This window comes from Silurus meridionalis, chromosome 6 (genome assembly GCF_014805685.1).
Source record: "Silurus meridionalis isolate SWU-2019-XX chromosome 6, ASM1480568v1, whole genome shotgun sequence".
Taxonomy (NCBI): Eukaryota; Metazoa; Chordata; class Actinopteri; order Siluriformes; family Siluridae; genus Silurus; species Silurus meridionalis.
The window spans coordinates 13,475,761-13,492,288 of record NC_060889.1 but is presented as its reverse complement, the minus strand read 5'-3'; the positions used below and the strand labels follow the sequence as shown (position 1 = coordinate 13,492,288).

Below are 16,528 nucleotides of genomic sequence, written 5' to 3'. Positions count from 1 at the left end.
TTATCGACTTTCTTAATGCCTTCTTTTTTCACTTGTTTGCAGAGCAATAGATCAGATTATTTTTTGATAACACTTGCAAGGAGAAACTTGGGACCGCACAATACAATTCTTTTTGCATTTTGACTGGAGGTTCCCCATTAGGACACAAAAAAATCCTTTGAATGTGTCTGGGGTAGCATGCGCTAAATGTTAAAGGCATAAATAATTTGGCATGCTGTGTGGGGGCAGGCCAATAGGTAGGTTATTGTCCAGATTCTCAGATGTTACAGGACAGGATCTCTATGCGCTATACAGTGAACTAAGGGTTCATAGCGTTTTGTTGTTGTTGAGGGGTAAAAATAAAATAACTAAGGACAATTAGCAATAATAAGCCTTTGTGAAAATGACATTACATTTAATTCTTAGACAATGGCACAAAAAATCAGCTATGCTAAAAATAAAATTTTACATTTTATTTCAAGTTTTAAGGAATTCAGATATTGCTTATTAATAATTTACATATTTCTAGTGCTAACATTCTTTTAGGGAGCCTTTAGCTATAACTAAAGTGCTCCAACTTGCTTCTTGGAGGTTAATTAAAAATTTTCCTGAAAATGTTATTAGTTTCCAGGAAAAATGCAGAGCCACCTTTCTTTTCACTATCTACCAGGTGTTTCCTGTACTATGACCTACTTATTTCATCTTATTTCCTTAATGCAGTCTATTAAAGTAATGCTAATTTGGAATTCATTATTCATAACCGATATAAGTTTGATGTAAGACCATTGCATATTTTTTTTTTATGTTTTGCAAAAACGTATCCTGATCTGAAATAGAAACATGGCTCAGTGACTTTCTTCTCTGCCCTGTTGAGAAGAATAAGTCAAAAAGGCAGCCTGCTGTTTCTTCCTCGTATGGAAGGGGCTTGGCACAACTTTGAGTAGGATCCTCTGGGACCATGCTAATGAAGGCACACAGTCCTGTAGCAGCGATGGATTCAAAAAGCATCACAGGTTCTTTTCATCTCCACTGGTGCTTAATAAGTCTGCAGTGTTGGGGTGGGAGCTGTGGAGTAGCCCTATAACTATTTAGTGGTTTTGTTTTTTATAGATCATTTTTTATATGGGTTTTTGTATGCACTTCACAGCATTATGTCTTCTTGCTTATTTTTTATAATTTGCACTCTTGCTTTTTATATTGGCAAAACAATATACAATACTGGCTTGAACTGTATATAAAAAAATGACCTAAAACGATAACTGTCCTTAATCTGACATTTGTCACAACAACAGCAAAGACCTCGGTTTGATCATGTAGTCTGGACTATATCACAGGCAAGACACCCTCTCCTTGAAGAACTGCAGGCACATATCCCCAAGCTTGAGTAATGACAGGCAGAAAATGACCAGCTGTGGCTGAATTTGGGCCAACGGGAAGGAATTGGGGGGAAAAAAACGAGCCTGCTTCTGCCTCTACCAAGTATTACACACTGATCTGAGGTCTGTGCTCCCTCAGTGTACGTAAAGAAAATGAAAAAAAATAATCTCCTGCAATTATAAGAAAAAATAAAAATCTCACATTATATAGTTTATCCAAGGTGCCAGCATACCTTTTGTGCAATCTAGAGTGATTTACAGCACAGCACTGATTTATAGTGTAAAATGAGCAGGGAGAAAAAAGCGTTAGGGAGTTAAAGTTACAACACAGTGGAGAATATGAGATCATAATTGGCGCTGTGATGTGTGTGTGTGTGTGTGTGTGTGTGTGTGTGTGTGTGTGTGTGTGTGTGTGTGTGTGTGTGTGTGTGTGTGTGTGTAAGGAAGTAGAGGCGGGGAAATCGGTGTGGTCAGACTGAGGTTATTGGCACAGTCACTGAACTTTGTAAACATTGCTTTGGAGACATGTGGATTAATTGTTTGTGGCTGTTGAAAACATTTGGAATATTCAGAGGGCTTGCTGAGAAAGTACAAGGTCCGTCTCTCTCCTCTCTTTCTTTTTGTGGATAAAACCAACAGACGTCTTCCATTAGCATCATTCCTCTGTTCTCATCTGCAACGCCTTTGTACACTAGAAATTACACTAAATGTTTTTGTTTTTAAATGTTATAAGAGCTTCACATATGAACTCCTATGATGGTTTAGAAACCCCCCAGATGAGCTGGCTGAGCTGCTATGTCTGAGTATGTACACTGCATCATCAATGTGACACATCGGCACATCAGGAAGCCAGATGCAAACCCTACACTTTCTCTCTAGCATGCATGGCATCAGACCGTGAATGTGCTGCCAAAAGATAGGGAATGGCTGTGGGCTTTCACTAACCAAAGACCTTATGCTGCCCACACACAACTGTCGAGCTGATATCTGAGAAAATGATAATACACGGTGACTAAGACTCTTTTCCCCTTTCTGTGACAGCACACTCTGACACTGACTCTAGCTGACAGGTCTCTGCTCACTTCATCTGAGGTGGAACTTTTGTTTGAATTTACCTCTAGGCTTTACTATGCACTGCATGCTCAGTATAGGATGAACCTGTATTACAATTCTCAGTGTGTCATGATCAAAGATGATGGAATTCCCTTATATATTATTTAAGTTATTCATAAGGGTAAATGCCATGCTGGCTTACTGAATATTGATGTGAAGATGTGAAGAAAATTGAGCTGTGCATTCATTTTAACCTCTAAACTAATCCTCTATTAACAGTAAACAATGTCATCTCATCTGATAACCGTGTTTAACCTGTCTTCATTTTCCTCTTCTCTTTCAAAAATCTACAGTGTCTTGCATATGATTTTACAGGAGTTCCACCTAGAACAGAGCAATTGGGAACACTAGAAATATTGAGTAGGGCCTCTCATTGCTCACAAAACAACCTCAAATCTGCATGCCATGAATTTCTCAAGATATTAAAACATTCTATCAAATTGTGAACAAACTAGATAATTTACCAATGTGAAGATTTACATAAAATATATAAATGTTCCAATGTTTAAAATAATAATAATAATAATAATAATAATAATAATAATATAATAAAAATAATAATAACCAGTTAAATGTCATTTTCATTGAAAAATCCTCCCATTGCATGAATAAAAGCTTTACACAATCTTGGCATCCAGACATTTTTTTTTCTTCAAACATCCAGCTGAAATTCTTGCCAAAGGTCTTCTTCACTAGTTGGGAATTTATTTCTGATCTTGCAATTAAGTTCATCCCAGAGCAGTTCAAGGGGATTTAGGTTTGGTAACTGTGTAGGTCATTCCATGATAGATAACACACCTGGGTCACCAGTATACATACTTTCTGCCCAAATTGTGCAAAACTGATTATACAGGAAATAACAGTACAGAGGAACTTCTTAAGGCAAAGGTATGAAATCTTAAAACGCCGAGTCAGTCCCCTGACCTCAGCTCAACTGAGCATGCTTTTTAATTGCTGAAGACAAAACTGTAGGTAGAATGAGCCACAAACAAGCAGATGGCTGCAATAAAGCTTTGGCAAAGCATCTAAAAACTGGTTATGTTTATCAACTCCAGACTTAAAAGAGTTATTGTACGCAAAGAACTTGCTTCCAAGTATTACAAATAATCAATGTATTTATAATTACATTGTTTTGTATATTAATTTTTGAGCTTTTGAAAATAGGAGGGTTACATTTTTTAATTTTCATACAACAGACTACTGTATGAATGTGGATGTTATTGCATATTTGTTACATAGAAAATTTCATTAGTATGGTTAGTAAATTAGTAAGTTAAAAGAAAAGACTAGTCTGCTTTATGAGAGAAAGGTTTTAGTTATCTTATATTTACGTCTCCATGATCCCAAGAAGCAAAACTGAGAATATTTGCTTCATTTACAAAAGAAAATAAACAACTTTGAAGAATAATTTACTTTTGCCGCTTAAAGCCACGATGTTCAAACACACCAGTGCAACAGATGCCAAAAGGGAATTTGTTTTCAGGCTTTTTTGCACATGTGCAAAACCTACCACTGAAGCATTATTTTGTGCTTTTGAGTTAGCACATAAAAATGATGATTCACGATATTACACACTCTGCTCTCAATTTCTGCTGAAATGAAACATCTAAAAGATGCACACATTAATCTCAATCTCTCTCTCTCTCTCTCTCTCTCTCTCTCTCTCTCTCTCTATATATATATATATATATACATACACACACTGTGTTATTCTGTTTGGTGACGGTGTACATTAAGTATGGAAGAACAGCTAAGCTTTTATTTTGACTATTATTTTTCCTGTTAGAGCTGCTTTTAGGGGATGTTCACATATTCCCTTTGTAGGGTTTTTAATAGAATCCAGGTAATGGAAAGCAGTGACCAGGGGGAGACCCGAAAAAAGAAAGACTGCTGAATGTATACTCATACCATGTGTATTTTGCAATCAAGGTATATGTAGTGCTAAAGCAGTAGTTGCTACAGTTATTTAGAGGACAAAGTTTTGAATATACTGTATATGCATATTAAAAATCTGACAAAAGGTTAAGATTGATACAAGAGTCATGGGCAACAGTCAAGTATTATTAAAATCTCAGTATATTCGTTTATTCATTCATTTATTAATCATCTTATGTAAGAGTTGTAGTAAAACTGGAGCCTATACAAGGATCACTGTGTGGAAGGTGGTTGCATTGAAAGGCACCATGCACACATTTACATTCTAATTTATACCACCATGCTCCCTTTCCACAATATAAATTAATATAACAGAATGAAAATGATTATAAATTTAATTCATGGTCACTTTATGGCCAAAAGTATGTGGATGCCCCACCGTCATATCCATATAGTATGTGCTTGTTGAACATCATTTTGTAAAACAAGGTAACTGGTTCACCCTCTCCTGTTGTAAGATCCTATACTCATCTGAGATTGCTTTAGAATAGATTTCGGGGCATTTGTTAGCCCCAAAAGATTTAGTGAGGTCAAGCAGTGATGCTAAACGAGGAAGCCTGGGGTGCAGTCAATAATTCAGTCAATCCTGAAGGTGTTTAGTGAGGTTTAGGACAGGGGGCTCTGTGCAGGACACATGACATTTTGGTAGACTAAAAGTAATTGTTTTAATCGACCTTCTTTTGTGTACAAGTTCATTGTCCTGCGGGAAAATGGGCAAATTAGTTCAATATCAACGATTGTATGCATTAATTAGATAGGGATGTAAAAATCTTCAACCATGTGTCTTGTACAAAGAGTAATCAGCTGTCCTGTTGTTTAAAACAAGAAATAATTTTGTAATGAACTATAGTCGAATTACAGAATATCTACTTTAAGTATTTCTGGAATCCTAAACAGTTTTTTAATGTATCATGTGCACCTCTAGTTAAGCAAACTAGCGTAGCTAAACTTAGCGTAGCTAATTAGCTCGGCTAATCAAAACACATCCTGCCAGTTACAACAAATGCAATATGGCTGTCCAAAAGTGCAAATGTGTTGACTAATAAACTGGAACATAATTTTTACTTGTTAAACAATAAAAATCTAAACAGAAGCCGTAAACCGTAAGCTGTAAACAGAAAAACATTTTTATGCACCACACTCATATCAAGACAATGTTAGAATTTAAAATGCCCTTCTATAATCGACAAATCTTTAAACAAACATTTTATCTTTATTCTTTTCTTGTTCATGTGTAGAGGACATTCACCCAAAATAGCACCTTCTACGAACAGATGAATCAACTGGGCACCTTACGCTTTAATTAAAGATTCACGAGAACTCAGAGCTTCTGCACGGTGGTTATGGGAAGCTTTACTTACTCTCCTGATTAGAGTTATGTAACACTGGTTAATACTGCATGCTCTTATGAAATAATCATGAGAATGGAAGCTGCTCGGGAATAATGTTGCCCTGTCGGAAAACGTGAAGTATGGCATCCTGCTGATCTTTATAGATTTAAGTACTGTCTTTAAATAGCATCTGTACAAAAAGCTGGAATACATCTGTCGGTAGGGCTGACATTTTGCGTTGCAGTTGATAGATTTCACCTTATCACAAGGATGTAGACACCTTTAGTCCACTGAAGAGACAGACAGTGTTGTGTCTCTGGGTGGTTCTTATAAGCTATAAATACTAGAAGTCATTGTTAACTCTGCTGAGATATGCAAATTACAGAACAATTCAAATTATATGAAATTTCATTATGCAGAATTAATTAATATTGCAGAAAATATACAACAGATATTCAGTGCCTATCAAAAGTTTTGAAACACCTAGTTTTTTATCATGTTTGAAAGACACATGCATGTTTCTTTAGTTTATATGAAGATTGTTTTGTGGATAGATGAGCCCAGCTGTGACATTTTTGGCTCTAACCTAAGAACTTATGTAAGACATTGAACAGGAGGAAATATGTTACCAAAAAAAGTTGCTTCACAGTCAACATAAATGTAAAAGCTTCATGGTTTGTGTTTGTTTTGGAAAAGGGAAGGTTGGAGACTATTTCAGGTGAAAGAAATACTGAACCAACATGGCCACCATTCCATAATTCAGTGCTTCAGTCACCAAACCAAAACCCTATAGCTCTGCATTAGGATGAACTGATATTTTCCTACTAATATACGATATAAATGTTTTTTTATGCATATTTCTTAAAACTCTGCTTGTTAAATAGGTTTGCTATTTGCCATCACATTAGGTGTTTGCAGTAAGCTGGATATAACAATTGCTTGTTGCAGGTTCCATTTGTCATTTTTATTCAGTAACCAGACAAAGCAAGAAAAAAAAAGGAAGACTAAAATGTCAATATGAATTAGAAAAATGACAGTCAAAGAAAACAGACTAAAATTGAGCAATCATTATGGATTATTCAGAATGTTCATGTAATAAATATGAAGCATCACATTTTTGCCATGTTTACCTCACTAAAATCTTGATTCTGTTTGGTCATGAGTTTGTATTACTGTACACTTAATAATCCCCAATACATACTTTAAAACTGCAGTGAAATCCAGGTGAGTAAGCTGAAATCAGCAACATGCCAGAAGAAAAACTCATCTGTGATCTATGATGCTTGTTTAGCAGACCTTGAGCTGGACTATAAAGTATGAGTCACATTGTTTTTCTTATATAACGTCCCTCCAGACCTGAGCATACAGGGCCACAGCCATGGCTGTTACATTGCTCCACAACACTCTCCTTCAGTTCACTTTACCTGCTGCAGAGGTGCCTTTAGGGCCAAGGTTTCCTGTGGGGACTGTATTATAGATATAATATCAGCTCAGTAAGATTCCGAGAAGCTTTTCTTATTACGGCTGCAATGTTTGTATTCATGTTTCACTGTCAGCTTAAATTGGCAGTCCACATTTTAAATTAGAGAGAATTAATCAATATACTTACTCTTACAATTTTTAATACTGTGAGGGTGGGCTTAAGCTAGCAGCAAAATGAAGTGTTCATCAGCAGGCGGTATAATTTACCAATATGTACGTTTTGTGAACATGCCTTTAGGAGTGGTAATTTGCCTGGTAGATTTGGCAGCTTTGTACATACATGCATTAAAAGCAGATTTGGTTATTCTGACTGACACCACTAGTATGTTTAGTATAATTTTGCTGTCAGCCAAGAATTCCAATTAAATGTGTGCATTTGTGTGTGTGTGTGTGTGTGTGTGTGTGTGTGTGTGTGTGTGTGTGTGTGTGTGTGTGTGTGTGTGTGTGTGTGTGTGTGTGTGTGTGTGTGTGTGTGTGTTTATCTGCAGTTCCAACACAATTACATCGACTACATATGTGATTAAAAAAAAACTATAAACACTGTGTGTGTGTGTGTGTGTGTGTGTGTGTGTGTGTGTGTGTGTGTGTGTGTGTGTGTGTGTGTGTCTGTGTTTGTGTGAAGGTTTGTATGTGTATTACTCACCAGCTGGCACCAACAAGCTGGTTTTGGCTAGTGATAATAAATTCAGTATGTTCCCATGTCTCCCATGCTCTCAGTCTTTCTTTCTCTCTCTCTCTCTCTCTCTCTCTCTCTCTCTCTCTCTCTCTCTCTCTTTCTTTCTTTCTTTTTCTCATGTCTGATACCACATCTACCAACCTAAAATTAAAAACACTTGTATGACAAAGCATAGAATTGTGGCACCTGCTATAACGAGATAATAAAATATAAACAAAATGTCTCAATTCATGGCAGCATGTCGACAAATTGGTATGTTTTATAAAAAAAAATCATTGTTCAGTGTATTACCCACAATTATCACAATAACTTGTAACTTTAGATCACAAAGAAACATAATGTATGGGTATTATTGTGTTGTTTGTTGTTTAGACAGCAGATGTCCTATAGGAAAAGCTTGTTATTTTCAGAACTAAAAATACCACATGCTGTATATGTCGGCAACATTTTCATTTAATAATATATAGTGTCTTACATATGTTCTTTACTTCTCAAATCATTATATACTTTATATATTTATATACTAAATTACATAAAAACATTTTTTCATTTTTATTTTAACCATGCAGAAGAGAAGAAGGGCTGTTTAAGCTGCGCTTGACATGCTGCCAATCTCCTATCAGCAAAGATAACACATACTGAGCCATGACACTTGAACTGTGCTGGTGTCTTATCAATTATTTATTGTATATCAGCATTGCAAATATGACTGACTGACGATCAAACCACTTCTTTGGAGATGAAACTCAAACTCTTCTAACGTGTAAAACTGGGGATACTTATCAATTCCAGTCAAAACCAATATAGTTGTTTAACATGTGGACAGTGTTAGAGTCACTGATATCCGGTTATATAAGGAGCACAAATATAGCTAGAGTGTCAGGGCATTAATAAATAAAAAAAGAGTCTTTTCAAATGTGACCTCTTTGTTGTTATTAGTCCAAGGGGGTCCATCCATTTTTCCCTAGCACTAAGCTGAAAAGGCTTTATTGATGTGATCTGTGGGTCTTCCATCCTACTCCCTGACCAGTCCTTTTGGCAACAGGATGAAAGAAGCACCCCATGAATAAAGCAAAGGTTGACTGTGCCATGGCCATTGGATCCCTGCAATGAGCCAAACCAACCACCTGGAGAAAGCCTGATTGTCCTGCTATAAAATTATGAGCCCACATTCTTTAACATGAGGAAACATTACCATCATTTACAGGCAGTTATTCCAACTCATTATATTTTCTAAGGGTGTGCATTTTTGTATGATTCTGAAAACTGTTATTGAGAGACATTCAATTCTAAAATACACTTCAATGACTTTAATTCCTTAATATTTTTACACAAAAAAAACAAAAATGCTTGTTGTCTCCAAAGCAAGTCCCAATTTTTTAATAAATTGCAACCTTAGACCCAAAAATAAATTTTTCCTATCATGAAGACAGTTCCACTTTTGAACTTGATTGCATAAGTGTAGTCCGAGTGTGTGTGGGACTGCCTTTGGACACAAATGTGCTGTTTACTTAAAGGGATGTGGGATGTGTGATATGATGTGTGAAAACTTAGATGCAAGACAACAAAAATCTTATCCAAACACACACACACACACACACACACACACACACACACACACACACACACACACACATACACACAGACAGGAAATTGCCTTATTTGGTAAATGTGATTTGTTTCATTTGGCTATCACACAAGGAGGGGCAGGTGATCACTTCCACCCTCAAAGGTAACATAAGGAAACATTGAATTTTGTACTTCAGTGCTATCAGAGAAGTTATTTTAATCCTTTGCCATTTCAGCGAAGGACAATACCTCACAAGACCAGTGTTTCCATGGTGACATGACTCACAATAACTCTTTGATCGTACCTGTGCCAGCTGGGAGATGTCTCACGGCAGCCATTTCACGCTGTTTGTTTGCCAAACAGCACTCAGTTTAGTGGCTCCAGTGCCTCACAAATAACTCCTCCTGCATAACTTGTAATGAAACACAGAAGGGAACAACAAGGATATTGTTTGCCTTTAAAACTCTTAATATAACTCTTCAAGAGTAGATACGATATATACTTTAATTACTGTGTGAAGATGGAGCTAAATATGATTATAATCAGGCTGTGGTGTCAAGAACTTTTGTGAAAGAAAGACAATTGCCTTTTGCATAGATCGTGACACGTTCCTTGCTGCATGTTTAACAGTGATTATGTGGACTGATCTATCAATAGTGTGTTTCTGCATGTAAATACACTTTCTCTCTCTCTCTCTCTCTCTCTCTCTCTCTCTCTCTCTCTCTCTCTCACACACACACACACACACACACACACACACACACACACACACACACACACACACACAGATAATTGCCCACACCTACACAAGGCTTCTATCTTGTTGTATGAGCAGCTTATTTGCCCCCCACAGTACATTTACATCAGTCAGGTCATAAAGGGGCATTGAGTTTTCAGACAGCTGTGATGCTTCGCACATGAATAAAGGCCTACAAGCAGCATATGACACAGGTGCTGGAACACCTGCTCAAGTTGGTTGGTGGCAACACTATTGTGCTGAATTGTGTATTATATAAAACAATTTTTACATTACAGTGTTAATAAATAACATTAATTTTAGGACTGGTAAATGTATACAAACATCAAACTGGAAAAAAAAAAGTTAACAAAACTGTGTTGTTTGAAATGCCACAAAATATTGATTTAGTCACCAGGTGTAAATCCTCCAACTAGCCTGATATATGAGCCAAACTACCAGCAAGAACCAATTAGTCAATTTGTATGTCTTGGAGTAATTATTAGTCAAAAATATATGAATAATGGAGGTTTCGAACTTTTCACAGGTTTGCTTTATATGAAAACAAAAATTATTTAGTTGTATGATTAGCTTTACAACCCTGGTCAGGGCTAGCGGTGGATAAACAACCTGTCTTGGGAACAGACCAAGATAGAATAGCAGTCCACTACTGGGCACCATGTATAAACCTATCCAAATCTGTTGCCAATTCATGCCCTTCTATGCTTTTGGGGAGTTTGGGATCAGCAGGTACACTGAATTTGTAAGGCAACAGTACCAAATGTAAAAAAAACATGCTCCCCTAGCATTATTTATACAATTACTTGTTACATAAGTTATAGTTAAGTATATTAACTTAATTTTATTCAATAAATGAATTACAAAGGGAAAGAAGAATATTCTGTCTGTACACAATGGTTAAATGCTTATGTCAAACTCTTGTTTGTGTAATACAAATCTACATTTAAGGTACAATCTAAAACTAGATTTTCCATCTTGCCTCATGAGATTCTTTACTTGCCTGTAACATGAGAAGATCTGATATGGCAAGATTTATCCCAAGTAAGTAAATCTTTCATAGAATTTAGAATGATTGGACTGAAACTGCTAGGCTTGACATGCTCATTAAAAAATCTTACATGATATAAAATAATCTCTGAAAATTCTATGAAGATGACTCAACTTATGAATGCTTGGTGTACTTTAAATAAAGGCCACATATCATTAGATTTATGATGACTTTCTTTGTTAAAATGATCCTAATTTGAATCTCACATTTCTAACTGCCAAAATATATAATGCATACTATCATAAGCCTGTAGTGTCACTACAACTTTTGGTCACTTTGCACATGGCTCCAAATAGCATTGCTGAAATGTATTTAAAATAAGAAAACATTACTGAAATACAAATGAGGCTTTTTCCACTTCATAAAAGCTAAAAAAAAAAAATTGTCCACCACAATGTGCAGTTGGATAGAGTCTTTCTTTTAATGCATTGCCTGTAATCAGATGAACTCTGCTTAATTAAGCAGAAAACCATACATAGTCAACAGTCTGTAAAAGATACCACATGTATCATATATTTTATCAAAATTGCTTAATAAATTCAGAAATCACACTGTCACCTCAGACACATAACATAAATATTCAAGTCCATGAACCAGAAGAACATAAACAGGAATTTGTTCACCATACGGAAATCTGTAAAATAAAGGTGGATCTCCCACACATATACAGACATCATATTCTGTACATTGAACACAACCATATTCTGATTCTGGCAAACCAAATTTGTTTATAAATGTCTATTCTGAAGACTCATAATGCATTTACTGGAAAGGTTTTTGACAGATGCAAATAAAAACCTTAATGTACTCAATTCCACTATTTGCTAAATGCTGGTGGTTGGGGTGTGTGTGTGGAGGGGTTCTTATGATGATACAATCTCTCTACTAGAGGAAAATCTGGTTGTCTCTGCTGGGAGGTTGTGTCCTGGCCACAGATTGTTTGTTCTAAAACATAATTACCCCTAATAAATAAATACTGTGCAAATGTGCCTTTTAGTTTATAGATTTGAAAGGTTCTACAGAAAAGGCTCAGTCAGAGTTTACACCAAATATTGGGATGCTAATAATGTTAAAATGAGTATTTTGAAAAGCATTGCTGAAACAAAACTATGCCATTGTAAGTGTAAGAGTGAACTCAGATTGCAAAGTTATTTATTTTCTTTATTTATATGAAGGGTGTTAATTATTCTGAAGTGTTTGAAAAAACCCTATTTATTGGTATTTTAAATAAACAAACACCCAGACACTGCTATTTTTGAAGCTCCTAGTTCTCTGAAATATTTCAGACAACAGAACTGAACAAAACAAAACATTCCCCACTCAATTCGAATATATATCACGCCCCTGGAAAACATGCTTTTGTGCATCTATTGTGTAAAATCCTGTCTTCCATGGTTGTCAGATGTTAGAGATAAAACACAGTTGAACAGGTTATATACAAAGATTCTCTATTATAGTTTCAAATATAGCACACTGGACTGTTGGACAGTATTGGCTGACTAGCAGCCGTTGTCTAGCTAATTTTACATTTTGTATGTGAGACTGTGATCTCACACTTTCCAGAGTGGCCTATTGACTCATAGCTGAAACCATAACTTAAACTATTTAATTATTAAATGAGGTGTGATAATTGATAATTGAATACTAAATCTGTAACTACTGTGCATCTGCTTTAATGTGTGCCAATAACCAATAGCTAAAAATAATTTCCTTGATTTGTTATTACTGAGCTGTAGTTCATGTATGTGTCATTTGTAGGCTGAATTTTTCATTTATCTTAAATAAGACAACTAGACTGATTTCTTTGAAAAATAAAAATGCAGGGAGAATTAATGGTAAAATGAGCCTTATTGAATTAGGTAGACGTGTGGTAGGGACTGCAATTATACTTCTAGCAGTATTAATTAAGTATTATTTTCTTAATTATTAAAAGGTTTTGTTACTTGAAACATAATTCTTTATTTAGAGCTAAATCACGCTAATGTCGTCTGTAAATCACCTACGTAACTTTGTTGTGATTGTGATTACAGTACACAGTTGCAGGAGTAATAGGCCTGTTGCTTGGTGGCCTCCCACGGTGGATAGTTTTGTGCGCATGATCTGAGCACAGGGCGCTCGTGAGCTTGGCAGTTGCAGGTAGTTCGCGCTCAGAGAGACACTGAAAGCAGAAGAGCTGTCTCGGAAGGACGTACTTAATGCAGCCCAAAACTAAAAAATCTCATCATTGTATTAGAAATGCATTTCCCAAGAGATTTACATACGACTTTTAGGAGCTTTGGGAATTAAAACGCGCGCTCGGGTACGTTTCAGTACGCTGGACAGCGCACTCGGCTTGCGCTTCGTTCCACTTTTTTTTACTTTGGAGTTGATACATGCATTTTTGTAGGAAGATTAAACCGGACAAACTCATGAGGAATCATGGATGTTCCGGGCTTGGGTGCACCTCAGCGAGACTTCTAAAGTGAGACATGGACTTGGCGGAGATCCTGCTTGCACTTTTCATCGTCGTAGTCGCGACGGTCTCGTTGCTGTCCAACTTGCTGGTCTTGCTATGTTTTGCGCACAGCAGCGAGATACGCAGGCAGGTGCCGGGCATTTTCACGACGAACTTGTCCTTTTGCAACCTACTCATCACCGTACTGAACATGCCGTCCACGCTGGCAGGGATCGTAAAAGACCAACAGCCTTTCGGGGACTGCCTGTGCCGCGCGGTCAGCTTCCTCGACACGTTCCTGACGGCAAACGCAATGCTGAGCATGGCGGCGCTCAGCATCGACCGCTGGATCGCCGTGGTGTTCCCGCTGAGCTACTCGAGCAAGATGCGGTGCCGGGACGCGCTGCTGATGGTGTGCTACGCGTGGCTCCACTCGCTCGCCTTCTCCGTGGTGGCGCTGCTGCGCTCCTGGCTCGACTACAGCCGCGCGTACGCGTCCTGCACCCTGCGCCTGAACGCCGAGAGCTCCCGCACCGACTTCGCCGCCTTTACCGTGGCCTTCCACGGCGCCAGCTTTATGCTCTCGCTACTCGTGTTGTGCGTGACTTACTTGAAAGTGCTCAAAGTCGCACGCTTTCACTGCAAAAGGATCGACATCATAACAATGCAGACGCTCTTCCTGCTTGTTGACATACACCCAAGGTATTCGTGACGCTTTCTTCATATAGCTTCTGCAGATTGTATTTAGAGTTCATGTCGGGATAATGCTCATCACGTTTCCTTTGCAGCGTGAAACAACGTTGTTTGGTCGAGCAAAAGAGGAGGAAACAGCGCGCGACCAAGAAAATCAGTATATTCATTGGGTCGTTTATTATCTGTTTCGCCCCATATGTCATAACCAGGTAGGTGCAATTCAAATTAAAAATGAAGTTTAGACGTAGTGGCATGTCCACAATGCCCAGTACTCTGAACGGAATTTTAGAAGCCATGCCTATTAATAAGTTTTACTGTTAAGAGTCTATTATGATGCCTTTTAGTTGCGTCATATAATTGAAGCTTGTGATGACGTAAACGCGCACCAGAAAAATTCGCGTTTCTAAGAATAGCCGATGTGCACTAGAGGTGATAAGACAAGAGCCTGTCAATAGTTGCTGTTTCACTGGGGATTTGCACTTGATGATGTCTTTGAAACTCTCAGTGAATTTTAGCACTTTCCTCCTCATCCCTCCTCTTCTCTTCTCTTAAAACCAGTTCTTCAAATCACAATTCATCAAATGGATAGAGAAAGATGGAAACAAACACTCTTGGGATGTTTCTTTGCAGGAAATAAAAATAATTGCAGAAGGTCTCATTTCAATTTCAGCCCTTATAAACCATCAAATAATTATGGATAGTAATTAGGCAGGATATAGTGGATATGGATCTTCATCTTAAAGCATAATATTTATCAACTCAATTACTAAAGGTTTATCATTAAAATGAAGAGTACTGGCAACAAGTTCTATGGATTTAATGGCCTGGCATTCAGTATAGCCTGCTTTTTCCCCCCTGACTTTAATCAAGTTGCTAATGATTTCTGCTCTCTGCTTTCTAGGCTAACAGAGCTTCTTCCTTTTGTGGATATCAACCGATACTGGGGCATCATCAGCAAGTGCTTAACATACAGCAAGGCAGCTTCTGATCCCTTTGCTTATTCTCTCTTGCGCCAACAGTACAAGAAAGTAATAGTAACAGTGGCCAATCGCCTACTGAAACGTGACTTATACCCTTCCTCTGGACACAACAGCTCACTGGACACTGAAAACGACTACTGTCTCCAACGAATCAGTTAGTAGCATTTTCTTTACACTGAAACATCCGAAAGCGTAGATGTCAAAGTATATAGGGAAAGAGGAAAGAGAGAGAGAGAGAAAATAGATAGAAAGAAGAGAGCGCAAGAGAGAGAGAGAGAGAGAGAGAGAGAAAGAAGAGAGATAGAGAGAGTGAGAGCGAGAGAGAGAGAGAGAGAGAGAGAGAGAGAGAGAGAGAGAGAGAGAGAGAGAGAGACAGAGAGAGAGAGAGAGAGAGAGAGAGAGAGAGAGAGAGAGAGAGAGAGAGAAAGAAGAGAGATGGAAATGAGAGTGTGAGAGAGAGTTGTACTGATTATCACATAGATATAGCTGGAGATGCTGACTGTTTGATCCACACGTAGATACATGCATCAGACAGCAGTGATAAATAAGGACAAAGGCAATATGTGACTAAGTGGCCATGTGCTTTGTCCACAACACGTACACACACACACACACACACACACACACACACACACACACACACACACACACACACACACACAAAGATTAACATCAAAGACATCAGAACATGATAATTGAATCTTAGCAGGCATACAGGCACACTATCATTTGCAATGTGTGGCTTTCTTTTAAAGTATTGCCACCTCCCAACATTATAAAACATAATTCAGTGGAAGGTATGACTACAGTATATGATATGATCTACATTGAACTATGTGCAATAGACATGCAAGCTCAGTATGTTAATGGTATTGCAGAACGGTCTATGGTTGATAAAAATGTGTTGAAATTTTTTAGATAATTCCACTTGTAGGCCATTTTATGTAAATGGCTCTCATTCTTAATCTAGTGTGAAGTCATTATGAATTCACTCATTTATAAACTCAGATCAGTCATTTGGAAGTATAATGCACTTTGATCTTAGAAATTATTATTGCCAAAGTTGAATTTTACAGTGTAGCACCTAGAACAGTTGTGACTGAATGTACTAGATTATTTCGAAAGCAGTTTGTGCACAACAGGTCTACAGGTAA

General features: G+C 37.4%; 1 protein-coding gene across 1 annotated transcript; it reads left to right on the top strand.

Moving 5' to 3' along the window:
- The first annotated feature begins 13,329 nt into the window (after positions 1-13,329).
- Positions 13,330-15,604, top strand: gpr78b (G protein-coupled receptor 78b). The gene is made up of 3 exons (XM_046852172.1): positions 13,330-14,403; positions 14,490-14,603; positions 15,296-15,604. The coding sequence occupies exons 1-3, from the start codon at positions 13,736-13,738 to the stop codon at positions 15,531-15,533; spliced, it is 1,020 nt and encodes a 339-aa protein (XP_046708128.1). The 5' UTR covers positions 13,330-13,735; the 3' UTR covers positions 15,534-15,604.
- Positions 15,605-16,528: the final 924 nt, after the last annotated feature.

Excerpts from the sequence above, each read along its gene's own strand:
- gpr78b (XM_046852172.1), top strand. The coding sequence starts at position 13,736 with ATGGACTTGGCGGAGATCCTGCTTGCACTTTTCATCGTCGTAGTCGCG. Across the intron at positions 14,404-14,489 it reads CTTGTTGACATACACCCAAG|CGTGAAACAACGTTGTTTGG; the intron begins GTATTCGTGACG and ends TTTCCTTTGCAG. Across the intron at positions 14,604-15,295 it reads GCCCCATATGTCATAACCAG|GCTAACAGAGCTTCTTCCTT; the intron begins GTAGGTGCAATT and ends TCTGCTTTCTAG.